We start from the raw sequence: 19309 nt of genomic DNA on the forward strand, positions 1-19309 counted from the left end.
CCCTCTTTTGGTAGTTTGCAGATTCCCCGGTGTTCCAGCGAGCACCAAGTGCACACGTGATTCTGGAGAGGAGAGTGTTGTGTGGAGCGGGTGGTTTCACTGCTTTCACTGCTCAGCTTCTGCTGAATTGTGCAACCCTGCAGAGGGTAACCGTGGGGCTGAGGGGGCATTTACTTGCTCTACTGACTTTTACTTCTCTCACAATGGACCCCATGTTCTTGACACTCCTTTAGGATGAAGCTGTCAGTACTGAGCCACAGAAAAGGAACATAATTTCAGTTTCCTTTTCCAGGCTGAGCCAGTCACGATGTAACACACCCCGCACTGGTCTACAGTCTCTTATTCTCCGAGGAGCCGGTACATGAACTCGGGCAATTCCCCGATGATGTGCGGAAGAGCAGGAAGTTGAAGAGGATGGCAGTGGTAATAGGGAACTCTAAAGTCAGGAGGGCAGGTAGGCGATTCTGTGCACACCGATGGTACTTTGCCTCTCAGGTGCCATTGTCCGAAATGTTTCTGGACGCGTCCACAATATCCTGAGAAGGGAGGTTGAGCAGCCAGAAGTCGTGACAAACATTGGTAACAACGACATAGGAAAAGCAAAGGGAGGAGGTCTGGAAAACAGAACACAGGGATTAGGAAAAAAGCTGAGGAACAGGACCTCAAAAGTAGTGATCTCAGGATTGCTGCCTGTGCCACCCAACAGTGGCAATAGGAATAGAATGAGGTGGCAGAGAAATGTGTGGCAGAGCATTTGGAGCAGGGGGCAGGAATTCAGATTTCTGGATAATTGGGACCACTTCCGGGGTAAGTAGGACCTGTACAAAAGGCACGGGTTGCACGTGAATCCGATGAGGACCAATATTCTTATGGGCAGATTTACTGGAGCTGTTGGGAGTGTTTTGGCCGGGGGACTGGAACTAGGACGATGAGGACCAATATTCTTGCGGGCAGATTTACTGGAGCTGTTGGGAGTGTTTTGGCCGGGGGACTGGAACTAGGACGATAAAGCTGTGAATGAACCAGCAGTTTTACAAGTAGATGATGGGTTTAACATGAATGTAAGGAAGGAAAAGCCAATGACTGGGTTCAAATACAGACAGAGCAAACTGTTAAATTGTACCACATCGACAACATTCAAAAGGGGGGAGATGCAGGACTAAACGCATTGTATTTAAATGCACGCAGCATTTAGAATAAGGCTGACGAACTCTTGGCGCAGTTAGAGATTGGTCGGTATGATGTTGTGGATATCACTGAGTCGTGGCTGAAAGAAGACCATAATTGGAAGCTTAACGTTAAAGGATAAACGTCTTGTCGAAAGGACAATAGGAAAGGAAGGCATAGTCGGTGGTGGTGTGGCTGTGTTGGTTCAAGATGGAATCTCATCTTGATAAAGAGGTTACATAGGGTTAGAGAATGTTGAATCTTTGTGGATGGAGATAAGAAACTACAGGGGTTAAAAAAAGCTTTATGGGAATCCTATATTGGCCTGCAAATAGTAGCGAAGGTGTGGGGTTGAGATTGCAAAGGGAGCTGGGAAAGGCGTGTCATCAAGGTGATGACATAATTCAATATGCACGGGGAATTAGAAAATCCAAAAAATTTCAGGAGTCGGATCGCAAGAGAGGGAATTTATTGAATACCTACGAGAGAGTGTTTTAGAGCAGCTTGTGCTTGAAACTACTCAGGAAAATTCTGTCTTTGATTGGGTGTTACGTAATAGCTCGGATCTTATAAGGGAGCTTAATGCAAAAGAACACTGAACTGGTTGTGATCATAATATGAGTGAATTCATACTGCAGTTTCAGAGGGAGAAGCATAACATGGTATCAGTATCGCAATGGAATAAAGCGAATTACAGAGTCACGAGAGAGAAGCTTTCCCAGGTAGATTGGAGAAGGATACTAGCGGAGATGATCGCAATGGAATAAAGCGAATTACAGAGGCAAGAGAGAGAAGCTTTCCCAGGTAGATTGGAGAAGGATACTAGTGGAGATGACCGCAATGGAATAAAGCGAATTACAGAGGCACGAGAGAGAAGCTTTCCCAGGTAGTTTGGAGAAGGATACTAGTGGAGATGATCGCAATGGAATAAAGCGAATTACAGAGGCACGAGAGAAAAACTTTCCCAGGTAGATTGGAGAAGCATAACTTATGGTATCAGTATCGCTATGGAATAAAGTGAATTACAGAGGCACGAGAGGGAAGCTTTCCCAGGTAGATTGGAGAAGGATACTAGCGGAGATGATGGCAATGGAATAAAGCGAATTACAGAGGCACGAGAGAGAAGCTTTCCCAGGTAGATTGGAGAAGGATACTAGCGGAGATGGTCGCAATGGAATAAAGCGAATTACAGAGGGATGAGAGAGAATCTTTCCCAGGTAGATTGGAGAAGGATACTAGCGGAGATGGTCGCAATGGAATAAAGCAAATTACAGAGGCACGAGAGAGAAGCTTTCCCAGGTAGATTGGAGAAGGATACTAGCGGAGATGATGGCAATGGAATAAAGCGAATTACAGAGGCACGAGAGAGAAGGTTTCCCAGGTAGATTGGAGAAGGATACTAGCGGAGATGGTCGCAATGGAATAAAGCAAATTACAGAGGCACGAGAGAGAAGCTTTCCCAGGTAGATTGGAGAAGGATACTAGCGGAGATGATGGCAATGGAATAAAGCGAATTACAGAGGCACGAGAGAGAAGCTTTCCCAGGTAGATTGGAGAAGGATACTAGCGGAGATGGTCGCAATGGAATAAAGCGAATTACAGAGGGATGAGAGAGAATCTTTCCCAGCTAGATTGGAGAAGGATACTAGCGGAGATGATGGCAATGGAATAAAGCGAATTACAGAGGCACGAGAGAGAAGCTTTCCCAGGTAGATTGGAGAAGGATACTAGCGGAGATGATCGCAATGGAATAAAGCGAATTACAGAGGCACGAGAGAGAAGCTTTCCCAGGTAGATTGGAGAAGGATACTAGCGGAGATGGTCGCAATGGAATAAAGCGAATTACAGAGGGATGAGAGAGAATCTTTCCCAGGTAGATTGGAGAAAGATACTAGCGGAGATGGTCGCAATGGAATAAAGCAAATTACAGAGGCACGAGAGAGAAGCTTTCCCAGGTAGATTGGAGAAGGATACTAGCGGAGATGATGGCAATGGAATAAAGGGAATTACAGAGACACGAGAGAGAAGGTTTCCCAGGTAGATTGGAGAAGGATACTAGCGGAGATGGTCGCAATGGAATAAAGCAAATTACAGAGGCACGAGAGAGAAGCTTTCCCAGGTAGATTGGAGAAGGATACTAGCGGAGATGTTGGCAATGGAATAAAGGGAATTACAGAGACACGAGAGAGAAGGTTTCCCAGGTAGATTGGAGAAGGATACTAGCGGAGATGGTCGCAATGGAATAAAGCAAATTACAGAGGCACGAGAGAGAAGCTTTCCCAGGTAGATTGGAGAAGGATACTAGCGGAGATGATGGCAATGGAATAAAGCGAATTACAGAGGCACGAGAGAGAAGCTTTCCCAGGTAGATTGGAGAAGGATACTAGCGAAGATGATCGCAATGGAATAAAGCGAATTACAGAGGCACGAGAGAGAAGCTTTCCCAGGTAGATTGGAGAAGGATACTAGCGGAGATGGCGGCGGAGCAGAGATGGCTGAAGCTTCTGGGAATAGGTCTCAAGTTGCAGGATGGATACGGCCTACGGAGGAAGAAGTTCTCAAGTGACACGGGCAGGCAAACATGGTTGACAAAGTAAGTTAAGGATTGCATAAAAGCCAAGGAAAGGGCATGAAAGATAACAAAAGTGAGGGAAAGTTGGATGAATAGAAAACTTTTAAAATCCAACAAAAGGCAACTAAAAAATCGATAAGAAGGGAAAAGATTAAATATGGGGGCAGAAAAGCCAATAATATAAAGCAGGATAATAAACACTTTTTTCAGTTATATGAAGAGTAACAGGGAGATGAGAGTTTATATTGGAACACTGTAAAATGCTGTTGGTGAGCTAGTAATGGTGGACAAACAAATGGCAGAATAACTTAATGTGTACTTTGCATATATCTTCACTGTGGAAAATGCTAGCAGCATGCAGTGGTCTGTGAGTGACAGGCAGTAGGAGTGAGTGCCATTGCTATTTGAAAAGAAAAAAGTTCTCGGCATACTGAAAGCTCTTAAGGTGCAAAGTCACCTAGGCCAGATGGACTACATCCTAGAGTCCTGTGAGAGGTTGCTGAAGAGATGACCGATGGATTGGTCATGATCTTTGAAGAATCACTTGATTCGGGCATGGTCCCGGAGGACTGGAAGATTGCAATTAGTCTTTAAGAAGGGAGGAAGGCAAAAGAAGGAAAATTATAGGCCAGTTAGCCAAACCTCACCGATTGGGAAAGAGTTGGAGTCTCTTACTAAGGTTGGGGTTTCGAGGTACTTTGAGACTAATGACAAAATAAGTTAGCAATGGTTCTGTTAGATTTCACGGTGGAAGTAAGAAGCAGGTTGGACAAAGGAGAGTCATTGGATGCCATTTACTTGGATTTTCAGAAAGCATTTGATAAGGTGCCGCACACGAACCTGCTAAACCAAATAAAAATCTATGACGTCACAGGAAAGATACTGGCACGTGGAGCGGAATTGCTGACAGGCAGCAGACAGCGAGTGGGAATAAAAGGGGCCTTTTTCTGATTGGCTGCCAGTGACTGGTGTGCTCCGCAGTGATCAGTATTGGGACCGCGGCTTTTCAGATTGTTTGTCAATGATTTAGATGATGGAATAAATGTATTTGTGGCAAAGTTTGCGGATGATACAAAGATAGGTGGAGAGGTAGGTACAGCGATTGCAACAGGACAGAGGCCGACGGGAATGTCTGTTTATCAAACTCACAGAGGCCTCCGGGTACCGATCCCGAGACCGGGAAGGTGCCGGGTGTTGTGACAAATGCAAATTGCTTCCTGTCCTCCAGCCACAGCAACAAAAACCTGTCTCCCAGACTCTGACAGTCTCTAAACAGGCCTCTAAAGAGACGTATTCAGACTCTCAGAGTGAAATAACAACAAAAACCTGTCTCCAAGACTCTGACAGTCCCTAAACAGGCCTCTAAAGAGACGTATTCAGACTCTCAGTGTGAAATAACAACAAAACTTGTCTCCCAGACTCTGACAGTCTCTAAACAGGCCTCTAGAGACGTATTCAGACTCTCAGTGTGAAATAACAACAAAAACCTGTCTCCCAGACTCTGACCATCTCTAAACAGGCCTCCAACATGGAGCAGCTGATAATACAGAATCTGAGGCCACAAACCAGGCACGCCCAGGATCCTCTTCAGTTTGCGTATAAGGAGAAGGTGGGAGTGGAGGATGCTATCACGTATTTGTTGCACAAATCACTCTCTCACCTAGATGGGGTCAGTTGTGCTGTGAGGATTACATTCCTTGACTTCTCTAGTGCCTTTAACACCATCCAGCCCAAGATCGTAAGGCACAAACTAACGGAGATGGGAGTAGACTCTCACATGGTGGATTGGATAGTGGACTACTTGACAGATAGACCTCAGTATGTGCGGTTGGGAGACTGTAGGTCTGACACGGTGGTCAGCAGCACAGGAGCGCTGCAGGGAACCGTACTCTCTCCGGTCCTGTTCACCCTGTACACATCAGACTTCCAATATAACTCGGAGTCCTGCCATGTGCAGAGGTTCGCTGATGACACGGCCATAGTGGGGTGTGTCAGGAATGGACAGGAGGAGGAGTATAGGAAACTGATACAGGACTTTGTGATATGGTGCAACTCAAACTACCTGCGTCTCAATATCACCAAGACCAAGGAGATGGTGGTGGACTTTAGGAGATCTAGGCCTCATATGGAGCCAGTGATCATTAATGGAGAACGTGTGGAGCAGGTTAAGACCTACAAGTATCTGGGAGTACAGCTAGACGAGAAGCTAGACTGGACTGCCAACACAGATGCCTTGTGCAGGAAGGCACAGAGTCGACTGTACTTCCTTAGAAGGTTGGCGTCATTCAATGTCTGTAGAGAGATGCTGAAGATGTTCTATAGGTCAGTTGTGGAGAGCGCCCTCTTCTTTGTGGTGGCGTGTTGGGGAGGAAGCATTAAGAAGAGGGATGCCTCACGTCTTAATAAGCTGGTAAGGAAGGCGGGCTCTGTCGTGGGCAAAGTACTGGAGAGTTTAACATCGGTAGCTGAGCGAAGGGCGCTGAGTAGGCTACGGTCAATTATGGATAACTCTGAACATCCTCTACATAGCACCATCCAGAGACAGAGAAGCAGTTTCAGGGACAGGTTACTATCGATGCAAAGCTCCTCAGACAGGATGAAGAGGTCAATACTCCCCAATGCCATTAGGCTTTACAATTCTACCGCCAGGACTTAAGAACTTTTTAAAAGCTATTATTAATGCTTTTTGAGATAGTGATTTAGATGCATATCATATTTTTTACTGAGTTAAGTATTGTATGTAATTAGGTTTGCTACAACAAGTGTATGGGACATTGGAAAAAAGTTGAATTTCCCCATGGGGATGAATAAAGTATCTATCTATCTATCTATCTATCTATCTATCTATCTAAAGAGATGTATTCAGACTCTCAGTGTAAAATAACAACAAAAACCTGTCTCCCAGACTCTGACAGTCTCGAAACAGGCCTCTAAAGAGACGTATTCAGACTCTCAGAGTCAAATATAGACTTTAAGGTTTCCGTTCCATCGCTTACCTTCCAGATGCGGGGGCACTTCAGATAAACCCCGCTCGGTGTCCATGTAGGCGAACTGGCCGTCACCTGTTCAAACAGATTAACCTGCATGAAGTCTGTTCTGTGTAATACTGTAAATTCATCAGCATTTACATCTGTAACACACAGTGTATTGTTCACCGTACCACGTTCCCGTATTTCATTCAGTATTCTCCTCAGCTTCGGTAAGTGGTGATGTAGTTTCACAAAGGATTCCCACATCACCCTCCGGGCCCCGGAGCCCTTCTCCATCACCAGATCCAGGAGGAGTTTGGAAGCGCCCGCTCGGTTTCCCTTCTCCGCGAGGTCAGTCACGCTCTGTAATGAACAATGGGGAATATATTGAGAGGCGGAGGGATGGGTACAAATCTACCCAGAACATGGACTGACCCGGCACATTCTGCTCATCACAGATCACTGACTGCAATTGTTTGTAGCAGGAAAAAGAATTTAAAAGAATTTAGCATGGCCAGTGATGACTTTCTGAACGCCACAGATTGCGGGGGTACTTATCCACTTGGCAAGGTTTAAACAGAGCAGACATAGTGTGAGTGAGCCAGAGATAGAGTAGGTTATTGAGGCTTTGTGTCAGAGAGGGTTCAGTGAGGAGAGGCGGAGGATTTAGGTAGATCTTGGGTAATATTTCCCTTCTCTGTTTCACTGTTAGAACAGTGGGAATGCCAGGCAGCATAGTGGGATGCTCTTCCTACAGGGTGCGGCAAGTCAGGGAGACCTCCAGTGTCCCTGACAACTGCACCTTCGGGAATTTCATCCAGCTGCAGCTTCTTACAGACCGTGCTGAGGAATTGGAGCTGGAGCTGGATAAACCCGGGATCACTTGGGAGACTGAGAGGTTGACTGACAGACTTTACAGGGAGGGAGCTATGCACAAGGGGCAGGACACAGGGAACTGGGTGACTGTCAGGAGAGGGACGGGAACAGGCAGCATCTACAGGAAACTCCTTGTAACAGGTATACGGCTTTTTGTTTCGGGGTATTGCCTAGCAGAGGAAAGCCACGGTGATTATGCCTCTGGCTCTGAGTTTGGCTTTGTGACTCGGAAGGGATGAGAAGTGCTGAGCTGCACTGACGGGGAATACAATGGTCAGGAGAACAGACTGGAGATTCTATTTACGAGAACAGGATTTTTGGATGGTGTCTAGCCAAGGTCAGTGATATCTTGTATCATCTCTGAAACTTTCTTAAGGGCAGGATGAGCAGGTCTTGGTCCACATTGGTACAAATGACAAGAGTAGGAAGTGTGATGAGATCCTGCAAAGTGATACTGATACAAAATTTCTTGAAAGTGTTATCGAAGGTAGATGGCGTTGTAAAGCTTTTTGGACATGGGGCTTCATAAATCAAAATACTGAATACAGAAGTTGGGATATTACGTCGAAGTTGATGTTGCAGAGGCTAATTTGAAGCAATGTGTACATCTGCCTCCCGGAAGAATATCAATAAGATTGAACGAATGCAGAATAAAATACAGATTGTTGCCAGGAGTTGAGGATCTGAGATAATGGGGAAGTGTGAATAGGCTAGGACATTATTCCATAGAGTGTAGGAGGACCATGAGAGATGTGAAAGAGATATACACGGTTATAAAAGGTATAGAGAGAGTTAGTGCGAAAATGCATTTATTACTGAGGTTGGGTGGGATTGGAATTAGAGATCATGGGGTAATGATGACAGGTGAAAGGCAATATAAGGGGGAACTTGTTCACTCAGAGGTTGCTGAAGAGCGCGGAACGTGCTGCCATCTTAATTAGTCGATGTACATTCGAGTTGATTATTTAAGATCAGTTTGGATAAGTTCATTTAATGGGGGAGTTTTGGATGTCTCCAGTCCGGGTTCATATCAATGGGACTAAGCAGATAATAGCTCGGTGTGGACTAGATGGGCAGAAGAGCCTGTTGCTGTACTGTAGGGTTTGATGACTATGACTAGGTGAAAATATGGCCGGGTCACTGTTGATTTTCGCCAGGGTAATCCCTGGTGAACCGCAGCAGCTTCACCCTTCACTGCCAGGCTCCATGAGGGGTCCAGTGCCAGCCAACAGCTGGAAACTGGCAGTGAGGAGCAGCCAGCAAACTCAGGACTATTGTGCGTGTGTGACAGACCAAAGCCAACTGGTGGTAATGTTGAGTAAAAAGTTTGGACTGAAATTGTCAGCTGCCTCACGTGGAATGTCGTGCTCAGTATGGTGTCTGGCTCTTCACTAATATTCATTCTGGGTGGCAATAGGTGAATGCACTCCAGTAGCACGAGGACCATTGGAAAGCTGTTTCTTTGTAATTCTATGTTAGCTGTAGGTGTTTGGAATATTTTCAGTGGCACTAACTTTGCACTTCCCATGTTAACAGTAAATGCTGCGGTAATTACAAACTCAAATTGGAAGTCACAAGGAACAAAAGGTAACAGAAACATGAGGCATGTTGGGATATTGATCAAAATAAGGGCCAGCAGTTCAAATGAGAGACGATAGTCAATGTTGCCTGAGTTGAAAATAGGGTTGAAGGTAGACTGAGAATGAGCTGAGAAATATGTCCCTATATATTTGATTTGTGGGAAACCCGTGGGTCATGAGAAGAACACAGATTGGTGAATGGCCATTCAGGTCGAACATTGGGAAGATGATGTGATGTCAGACTGAGTGGTGTAAAGTGGTTCTCTGTCCACTTGCAATGTCCGTCAAGTATCACATCACTAAATTCACCAGTCAATCATTGCCTGTATCCTAATCTGTCTATAAATGAATGTGATCAGAAAACTGGAGAGAGGCTTGTATTGGTTAATAAAAGTTCAGGGTTTTCACAGATGAAAACTCTTTCCTTGATGTTCACCACAAGCATTACAGGATTTTCACTGCCCAGAGGTGCCATTACACCGGTTCTGTCGGTCTGTGATTGATTCAGTAGAATCTACACTCAGCCTATGTTCCAACCACTTACGTGATACTCTCGCTCATTGAAATGATGATCATGAGTTAACATGAAACCGACTCCCTCCACACCCTCCTCAATCGCCTGCTCCAGTCGCTCCATGTAGAATCTCGTCAACTGGAACAGTTGGTGTTCATCACAATTTGTCAGGAAGGCGGAGATGGCGGAGATGGCGGAGTTCAGATCTGTAGTCGGTCATAGAACATAAAGTAGTAGAGTGTACAATGCGTATGCGGACACGATGCCAATTTAAACCAATCCCATCTTCAGGAACACGGTCAATATCCCTCCGTTACCGGCCTACTCATGAGTTCAAACGCCTCCCAGACGCTGCTGAGTATCTGTTTCCAGTCCCTCCCTCGGCAGTTCATTCCAGACACCGATCACTCTCTGTGGAAAACATGCATCCTAAATCCCCTTTAAACTTTACCATCTAAACTTAACCTGTTACCTCAGGTTTTTGTGGTGAAACTCATCTGCACCCTCTACAGACCCTCCACATCATTCTCGATTTGTGCACAATACTGAAATTGTCTCTTAACCAACGCGTATCCAGTTACAGTCTAACTTTAACAAATACCACAACTCATCATTAGCACACTACCAATTGTGTTGCCACCTTCAGGGAGCTATGCACATCCATCACAAGACCCGACAGTACATCAATCTTATTATCAGTCCCAACATTCGTCAGTTAGACGAGAAGCTAGACTGGACTGCCAACACAGATGCCTTGTGCAGGAAGGCACAGAGTCGACTGTACTTCCTTAGAAGGTTGGCATCATTCAATGTCTGTAGTGAGATGCTGAAGATGTTCTATAGGTCAGTTGTGGAGAGCCCCCTCTTCTTTGTGGTGGCGTGTTGGGGAGGAAGCATTAAGAAGAGGGACGCCTCACGTCTTAATAAGCTGGAAAGGAAGGCGGGCTCTGTCATGGGCAAAGTACTGGAGAGTTAAACATCGGTAGCTGAGCGAAGGGCGCTGAGTAGGCTACGGTCAATTATGGAAAACTCTGAACATCCTCTACATAGCACCATCCAGAGACAGAGAAGCAGTTTCAGCGACAGGTTACTATCGATGCAATGCTCCTCAGACAGGATGAAGAGGTCAATACTCCCCAATGCCATTAGGCTTTACAATTCTACCGCCAGGACTTAAGAACTTTTTAAAAGCTATTATTAATGCTTTTTGAGATAGTGATTTAGATGCATATCATATTTTCTTACTGAGTTAAGTATTGTATGTAATTAGTTTTGCTACAACAAGTGTATGGGACATTGGAAAAAAGTTGAATTTCCCCATGGGGATGAGTAAAGTATCTATCTATCTATCTATCTATCTATCTATCTATCTATCTATCATTGCTCTCGAATTTGATTTCTCAAAATGCAACTTCTCACATTTACCTGAATTATCTGTACTTGGTGACTCTCTGTTCCTATTTCTAACTGGATGCTGAACACTTTGCCAACAGTCCCAAATTTATTCAACTCCTCCAACTCTGTAAATCAACGAATAAGTCCACCCAGTATATCATATGATTAACCTATTTGATTCACACACACGACGCATGGCGAAACAGTGATCCTTGCGAACACGACTGGTCACAGACCTTCAGCCAGAGCAATGCTCCTCTAGTGCTGACTCTATTTTATGTACCCAAGACGACTTTGAAATCAATTTACAGATTCTCAGCCCGAAACGTTTTCTCTATAGGTGCTTCCTGACCAGCTGGGTTCCTCCAGCATTTTGTACGGTGCCCTCTCCACTTATTATCTTGTTTTACTTTAATCCTATTCGCCAAGGACATTTCATTGCTTCAGTAGCCCCCCGCCCCCCCAGATTCCCTGTGTACAATTTCTCTTGTTCACTATCTCCTGCACCCAGCCCGTCCTCCCTCAATATAATGATCTTTAACTCGGCCACAGAAAACAAACACCGGGAACTCCCCTCACCTCCATTGTGCAACAACCCGTTAATCTGGGGAGAATTCACCATTGCCCTTCCAAACAGAAAACAACATCTGTTTCTCTCAATGGTTGTCGGAGGCATTTCCCACATCAGGGCGTACCAAATGCTGACGGAAATTCTGTCTGTTCCCTTGACTGTTACATTGCCCGCTGTTGTATTCCTGTCTGAGTGTTACCCACTCCCACCTTATTCAGGGGCTCCTTCTCCTTTCACTCAGGTGAAGATTTGTGTGGTGAGCGGAGCGATTCGATCATTCCCCTCGTTAGGTCCCCGCGCTGGACCTGGTGAATTGTTCCAATGCTCATGGACGCTTTACCAGTTGGAACAATGACCCTGTTTGATGGTACTTTCTCTCTGCCCCTTTATCGCCCAAGTTTATCCCTCTGAATTATTGATGATTTGACTACACGTGTACCATGATGACAGAGTTTTAATGAGAAAGAGGCCAGTGAGCATACCTGTGTCCATTCTGACTCTGTCGTTGGTTGATTACCGTCTGCTTGTCTCGTCTGCGTGGAAGAAAGCCCCACCTGCTGGCAATGACCTGAATTACACAAATAAAAAAGTGTGATTCAGTTACACATTCCTTCAAATTTAAAGACTTTTGTAAGGTCACTGCTCACTCTCCGACATTCCAGGGAGTAAATGGAGATTGGTACAAAGACCTCCAACTGAACACAAATTTCAAGAAGATAGCACGGAAATATAAGGAAACTTACTTAAAGGAGCGATGCAGTGAAGCTGAAGAAGCCAACAGAATTGGAAAAAAAGAAGAGATCTGTTGCAGAAGATTAGAGAAATCAAAGGAACATTTCATGTAAAATGAGCATAGGAAAAGACAAAGAAGGGAAGGACCTTACAGAAGCAAAGGACATCAAAGGGAAATGGCAGGAACACACAGAAGAATTGCAGAAAGATCCAACAGTGAAGACACCTGCAATGACTCCCTCATCGATCTAGAGCCAGACATTCTGGAAAGTGAAGTTGAATGGGTGATAGAAAACATTGCCAATAATAAGGCTGCAGGATGTGACAGGATTTCAGTAAAATTGTTAAAAATTCTAAAAAGTGATGCTGTAAAAGTGTTGCATGCAATTTTCCAGCAGATCTAGGAAAATATAAACAACAATAACTTTTGGGCTGGATTAAGATCCGTTTTTATCCCAATACCCAACAACAGAAATGTATTGTTCAAATTACCGAAAGTTTTCACGTGCTAGAAAGGTAATGCTAAAGATCGTGCAAGCAAGACCCGAGCAATATATGGAACACAAACTGCCAGATAGAAGCTGCTTTTAGAAGAGGCAGAAGCACCAGAGACCAAATTGCTAACCTATGCTGGATAATGGAGAAATCGCGAGAATTTCAGAAAAGTATTCATCTATGTTTTATTGACTACTCTAAAGCCTTCAGCAGTGTGGTCCATAATAAACTATGGCAAATCCTTAAAGAAATGGGAATACCTGGACATCTGTTCTGCCTTATGAGAAACTTGTACAAAGATCAAGAAGCAACAGTTAGAACGACACAGAACAACAAACTGGTTCAAGATTTGGCAAGGAGTATGACCAGGCTGCATACTGTCACCCTGTTTGTTTATTTTTTTCAATTTATTTATTTATTAATTTTTTAGAAAATTACAAAGAATAAATGTGATGATAAAATAATAAGAAAAAGAAAAAATAATATTAACCCTCCCCCCCCCTTAACCCTTATCTAAAGAAAGAAAAAAAAAGAGAAAGATTGCCTGGATATTGGAGGATCCCCACATGCTCCATGGAGTTAAAAATAATTTTAATATTTATTTTTACTTTCCCCAATTACTTTATAATTTTATCTTCAAAGGACCTATGTATTTAATCCTATCTTTCGTAGGTATGGGAGCCAAATTTTCAAAAATATATCATATTCATTTCTTAGATTATATGTAATTTTTTCAAGTGGAATACAACTATATATTTCATTATGCCAATGATCCATAGTTAAATATAAATCAGATTTCCAAGTAACTGCGATAACCTTTTTGGCTACTGCCAATGCAATTTTTATAATTTTTTTCTGATACTTATTCAATTTAAGTTTCGGTATTGTCCCTTCAATGTATCCTAATAAAAATAATACTGGACTATGTGGGAGTTGTACTCCAGTAATTTGTTCCAATAAAAGTCTCAGATTTATCCAAAATTGTTGAATTTTATAACAAGACAAAGTAGAATGTAAAAAAGTACCAATTTCTTGATTACATCGAAAATATTGGTCAGACATATTTGAATTTAATCTATTTATTTTCTGTGGTGTTATATATAATTGATGTAAAAAATTATATTGTATTTATCTAAGTCGAACATTTATTGTATTTATCATACTATCAGAACATAATCTTGACCAACTTTTTCCATCAATTTTAACATTCAAATCAGATTCCCATTTATGTCTTGATTTATGAATTCCTGATTTAATTGTCAGTTTTTAAATCAAATTGTACATACAAGATGTAATTTTATTAATTTTTCCTTTTTGAATTATTATTTATATTTCACTAAGTTTTGGCATCAACATTGTTTGACCCAGTTTTTCTCGTAAATAAGAGTATAATTGAAAATAACAGAAAAGAGTGTTGTTTGATATTTTATATTTATTTTTTTAATTGATCAAACGACATCAATATCCCTCCTTCAAAATGATCAGCTATATGTTTAATCCCCTTTTGGAACCAATTATATAAATGTTTATTATCCATTGTAAAAGGAATAAGCCTATTTTGAATTAAAGTTCTTTTTGCTAATAAAGATTTCTTTATCTCATCGTCCATATTTACCTTATTCCATAAATCAATCAAGTGTCTTAATATAGGAGATTCTGTTTTTTTCCCGTATCCATTTGGATTCCCATTTATATATAAAACCTTCTGGTATGTTTTCTCCTATCTTATCTAATTCTATTCTAATCCATGCCGGTTTTTTTAAATCAAAAAATGACGCAATAAATCTAAGTTGATTTGCTTTATAATAATTCTTAAAATTTGGAAGTTGTAACCCTCCTAAATCAAATTTACATGTCAATTTTTCCAATGATATTCTTGACATCTTTCCTTTCCGAAGAAATTTCCTTACATATTTATTCAGTTCTTTAAAAAAACTTCTGAGGTAATTGTATTGGTATAGTTTGGAATAAAGATTGCAATCTAAGAAATATATTCATTTTTACAGCATTAACTCTACCTATTAATGTTATTGGTAACATCATCCATTTATCAAGATCCTCTTTTATTTTTTTAATAATGGCAAATAATTTTGTTTATATAAATTTTTTACATCTTTATCAACTCTAATACCTAAATATTTTATCCTATTTATTGACCATCGAAATTGAGTTACTAATCGACATTGATTATAATTTCCTTTGGTAAGGGGTAAAATTTCACTTTTATCCCAATTTACTTTATACCCTGATACTTTCCCATATTCTTCCAATCTAAAAGATAATCTTTGCAAAGATTGCAATGGGTTTGTTAAATAAATCAAAACATCATCAGCAAATAAATTAATCTTATATTCTTCTTGATTAATGCTAAAACCCCCAATGTCTGAATCTGTTCTGATTAATTCAGCTAATGGTTCTGTTGCAAATACAAATAAAGCAGGTGATAATGGGCAGCCTTGTCTAATTGACTTCGTTAAGCAAAATGGTGTTGAAATCTGACCATTTGTAACTACTTTAGCTTGAGGATTAGTATTTAAGGTTTTATTCCATTGGATAGAAGATTTTCCTAACTCATATTTTTCCAATACCTTAAATAAAAAATCCCATTCCAATCTATCAAATGCTTTTTCTGCATTCAAAGCAACTGCCACACTCATTTCCTCTCTTTTTTTGTGCCAAATGAATTATACGAAGTAACCGGGTTATATTATCCATTGATTGTCTGTTTTGAATAAAACCTGTTTGATCCATATGTATTAATTTTGGTAAATATTTAGATATTTTATTAGATAAAATGTTTGCTATTATGTTATAATCTGTATTCAACAAAGAAATAGGCCTGTATGATGTTGGTTTTAAAGGATCTCTATCTTTTTTTGGCAATACACTTATGATCGCTGTTAAAAAAGATTGTGGGAGTTTATGCATTCTTTCCACTTGATATATTAATTCCATAAAATGAGGAATTAATAAATATTTAATTTTTTTTATAAAATTCAGGAGGAAAACCATCTTCTCCTGGGGATTTATTACTCTGAAGTGATCCTAAAGCTTCTTCAACCTCTTTTAATGTAAAGGGCATATCTAATCCTTTCTGTTCTTCCAAATTTAATTTTGGAAGGGTTATTTGTGATAAAAATTTATCTATCTCAGCAATCTTATTTTGTGATTCTGATTGATATAGTTCATTATAAAAAATTTTTAAAGTTTCATTAATTTCTAAAGGTTTATAAGTAACCTTATTTACACTTGTTCTAATTGCATTTATTGTTTTAGAAGCCTGTTCTGTTTTCAACTGCCAAGCAAGAATCTTATGTGATCCTTCACCTAATTTGTAATATTTCTGTTTAGTTCTCATAATTACTTTTTCTGTACGATATGTCTGGAGTGTATTATATTGTAGTTTTTTATTAACAAGTTGTCTTCATTTTTCTTCTGTCATATATCTTTGAGATTCTTTTTCTAACTTTATATCTTTTTCCAATTGATCTATTTCTGCCATATATTCTGTCTTAATTTTAGATGTATAACTTACAATCTGACCCCTTAAATATGCTTTCATCGCTTCCCATAATAATTTTATCCTCAACTGAATGTAAATTTGTATCCAAAAAAAATTGAATCTGTTTTTTCATAAAATCACAAAAATCTTTGTTTTAATAAAATTGAATTAAATCTCCATCTATAGATCGATTCCTCCTTATCCATCATTATCATTGTCATTATCAAGGGGGAATGATCTGACAGTATTCTTACTTTATATTCCACATTTTTCACTCTATCCTGAATATTTTTTGATAAAATGAATAATCTCTTTCTCTTGGATTAATTTTTCTCCATATATCAATCAGGTTTAAATCTTTCATTAATGATAAAGTTAGTTTATTACTTTTGATTTTGTAGCAACTTTAGTTGACCTATCCAAAACTGGATCTAAACAAAAATTAAACTCTCCACCTATTAATATTTTATCATGTGCATCAGCCAAGTTCAAAAAACCTTCTTGTATGAATTTTGCATCATTTTCATTTGGTGCATAAATGTTCATAAAAGCCAATAATTCTGAAAAATTGACAATGTATAATCACATATCTCCTGACAGAATCAATTACTACATTTTGTATTTTAATTGGTAAAGTTTTATTAACCAAAATTGCAACTCCTCTCGATTTTGAATTAAATGAAGCTGCAATGACATTTCCAACCCAATCTCTCTTTAATTTCTTATGTTCTGTTTCTGTTAAATGTGTTTCTTGTAAAAAAGCTGTATCTCCTTTCATTTTCTTAATATATGTTAAAACTCTTTTTCTTTTCACAGGTCCATTAAGACCATTAACATTAAAACTTAAAAAATTAAGTAAATTAATCATTCATAATACCTTGGGAACTCTTTGAAATTCTCTTTGTTGCTATGAGTCTCTCCCCAACAATCCAGACAAAAAAGAAAAATAGAAAAAAGGTAACTAATATATAAGGAAAAAAAAAACAAAATACCCCCCCCCATTAATGTTGCGAATAAAAAGAACACAACATTAACCCCCCTCCCCCCCATTTTACGGGTCATGGCAATCGCCATGATTGTACACGTGAAACTCGCAGCCATCGATCAGGAGCTCCTCCAGCTCCCCCGCAAACAAAAAGAAAATATATTAGTGAAGAAAAAAAAGAAAATAATTAATGTCTCTACTCCCAATTAATACTCCTCAACTATTTTTGTTTTCCTTATAAATGTCCGTCAAGTCCAACCTTATTTCAGTCGTCCTCATTAGTCCACTTCATTTCTATAATTCTTTAGTCCTCTTCCTGGACATCAGGTAATTCTTGTACAAATTTCTCCGCTTTCCGGTAGTCAACGAAAAATCTTCTTTCTTCGTTATCCAGGAAAATTATCAGTTTTGCTGGGTAGTTCAATACAAATTTATAGCCCTTTTCCCATAAAGATTTTTTCACTGGATTAAATTCCTTCCGCCTCTTCAGAAGATCGTAACTTATGTCTGGATTTAAAAAAACTCTTTTCCCTTCTATTATCAATGGCCCATTTCTCTTTTTCGCACCTTGAGTAGCTGCCTTCAAGATCATTTCTTTATCTTGATACCTGAAGCGTTTTATCAAAATTGATCTTGGATTTTGATCTTGTTGAGGTCTTGGTCTTAAAGCTCTGTGTGCTCTTTCAATTTCAATTACTTGGCTTTCTTCTTTCATTTCCAAAATTTTCGGAATCCATTCTTGAGAGAATTTTATTGGATTTTCTCCCTCTGTACCTCCCATAAGACCAACAATTTTAATATTATTTCGTCTACTAGAGTTTTCAAGCGCATCTATTTTTTCCAACATCCGTTTTCTTTCTATTGTCCAGGCAAGATTATTGTCTTCTATCTTATCTATTCTTTCAGTGTTTTCTTCCATTTTTACTTCCATCTCTTTAACTTTATTATCCATCCTCTTTTGTTTTTCCACCACATTATCGAGTGTAGTCTGCATCCTTCTTATATCTGTTCTTATAGTTTTAATTCATTCATCATATATATATCAGGATATCTCTTATGTCTCCTTTAATCTCCTCCTTCTTTTCCTCTTCTTCATCCTCTGTATTTCCCAAAGAGTCTGATTCCACTTCCGATTGACTTCCAATTTTTCACTTCCAGCCATAGTTGGGATTTGTAGTTTTGTTAATATCTGTTCATGCATGCTTGTTTCTTCGCGCATGCGTTGTTCTTGCCGTTTCTTCTCAGAGACCGCCGACATTGCTGCAACTTCCTGTCCCACATCATCGGAAGCGCCATGCACTTCGCCGGGAGGAGATCCAACTTGAGTCCGAGGCTTCGCCGAGACGGTTAGGCCTTTTTCCCCGCCGATTTGCTCAGTCTTCGAAGTAGTAACTTTCTTCTGTTTCGGTTTAGGAGCCATATCCAAAAATAATCCTGAGTTGCTTATAAACAGTTTCTAGTAGGTATTTATTAACTCTTCTTCATTTAAACCCTATTTCATTACTTTTTACGAGGGAGCTGGATTCCCAACGTCTCGACCCTACGTCATCACGTGACGCCCCCTCACCCTGCTTATTTAATCTATATGCTGAACATGTGAGGAATGCTGGTGTAGAGGACTCAAAATGTTGCAGTGAAAATTACCAGACAGAATATTACTAAATTCAGATATGCATGTGATACTATTCTAATGGCTGAAAGTGAGGAGGATCTGAAGAAGCTTCTAATGAAAGTGAAAGAAGAAAGTGGAAAGCTGGCTTCTTACTCAATATTAAGAAAACCAGCCAGTCCTATTAACTCTGTGGTAATAAATGGAAAGGAAATGGAAGCAGAGACGGATTTTTTCTTCCCTGGTTCAAAGATTTCTATAGATGGTAAATGTGATAGCCTTTTCAAATTTATTGGGTAGGAGAGCTATTTTGTTGCATTGCAGGGATCCTAATCCACCTGC

General features: G+C 40.3%; 1 protein-coding gene across 1 annotated transcript in view; it reads right to left on the bottom strand.

Annotated features, from left to right (window-relative positions):
* The window catches only part of LOC140721546 (NACHT, LRR and PYD domains-containing protein 3-like), an 817640-nt gene that overhangs the window by 15491 nt on the left and 782840 nt on the right, over positions 1-19309 (bottom strand). The window contains exon 8 of the mRNA XM_073036371.1: positions 6736-6801. Within this exon, the coding sequence (XP_072892472.1) occupies positions 6736-6801 (66 nt within the window). The remainder of the gene's footprint in view (positions 1-6735; positions 6802-19309) is intronic.

Source organism: Hemitrygon akajei, unplaced genomic scaffold, assembly GCF_048418815.1.
Source record: "Hemitrygon akajei unplaced genomic scaffold, sHemAka1.3 Scf000057, whole genome shotgun sequence".
In the NCBI taxonomy this organism is placed as follows: Eukaryota; Metazoa; Chordata; class Chondrichthyes; order Myliobatiformes; family Dasyatidae; genus Hemitrygon; species Hemitrygon akajei.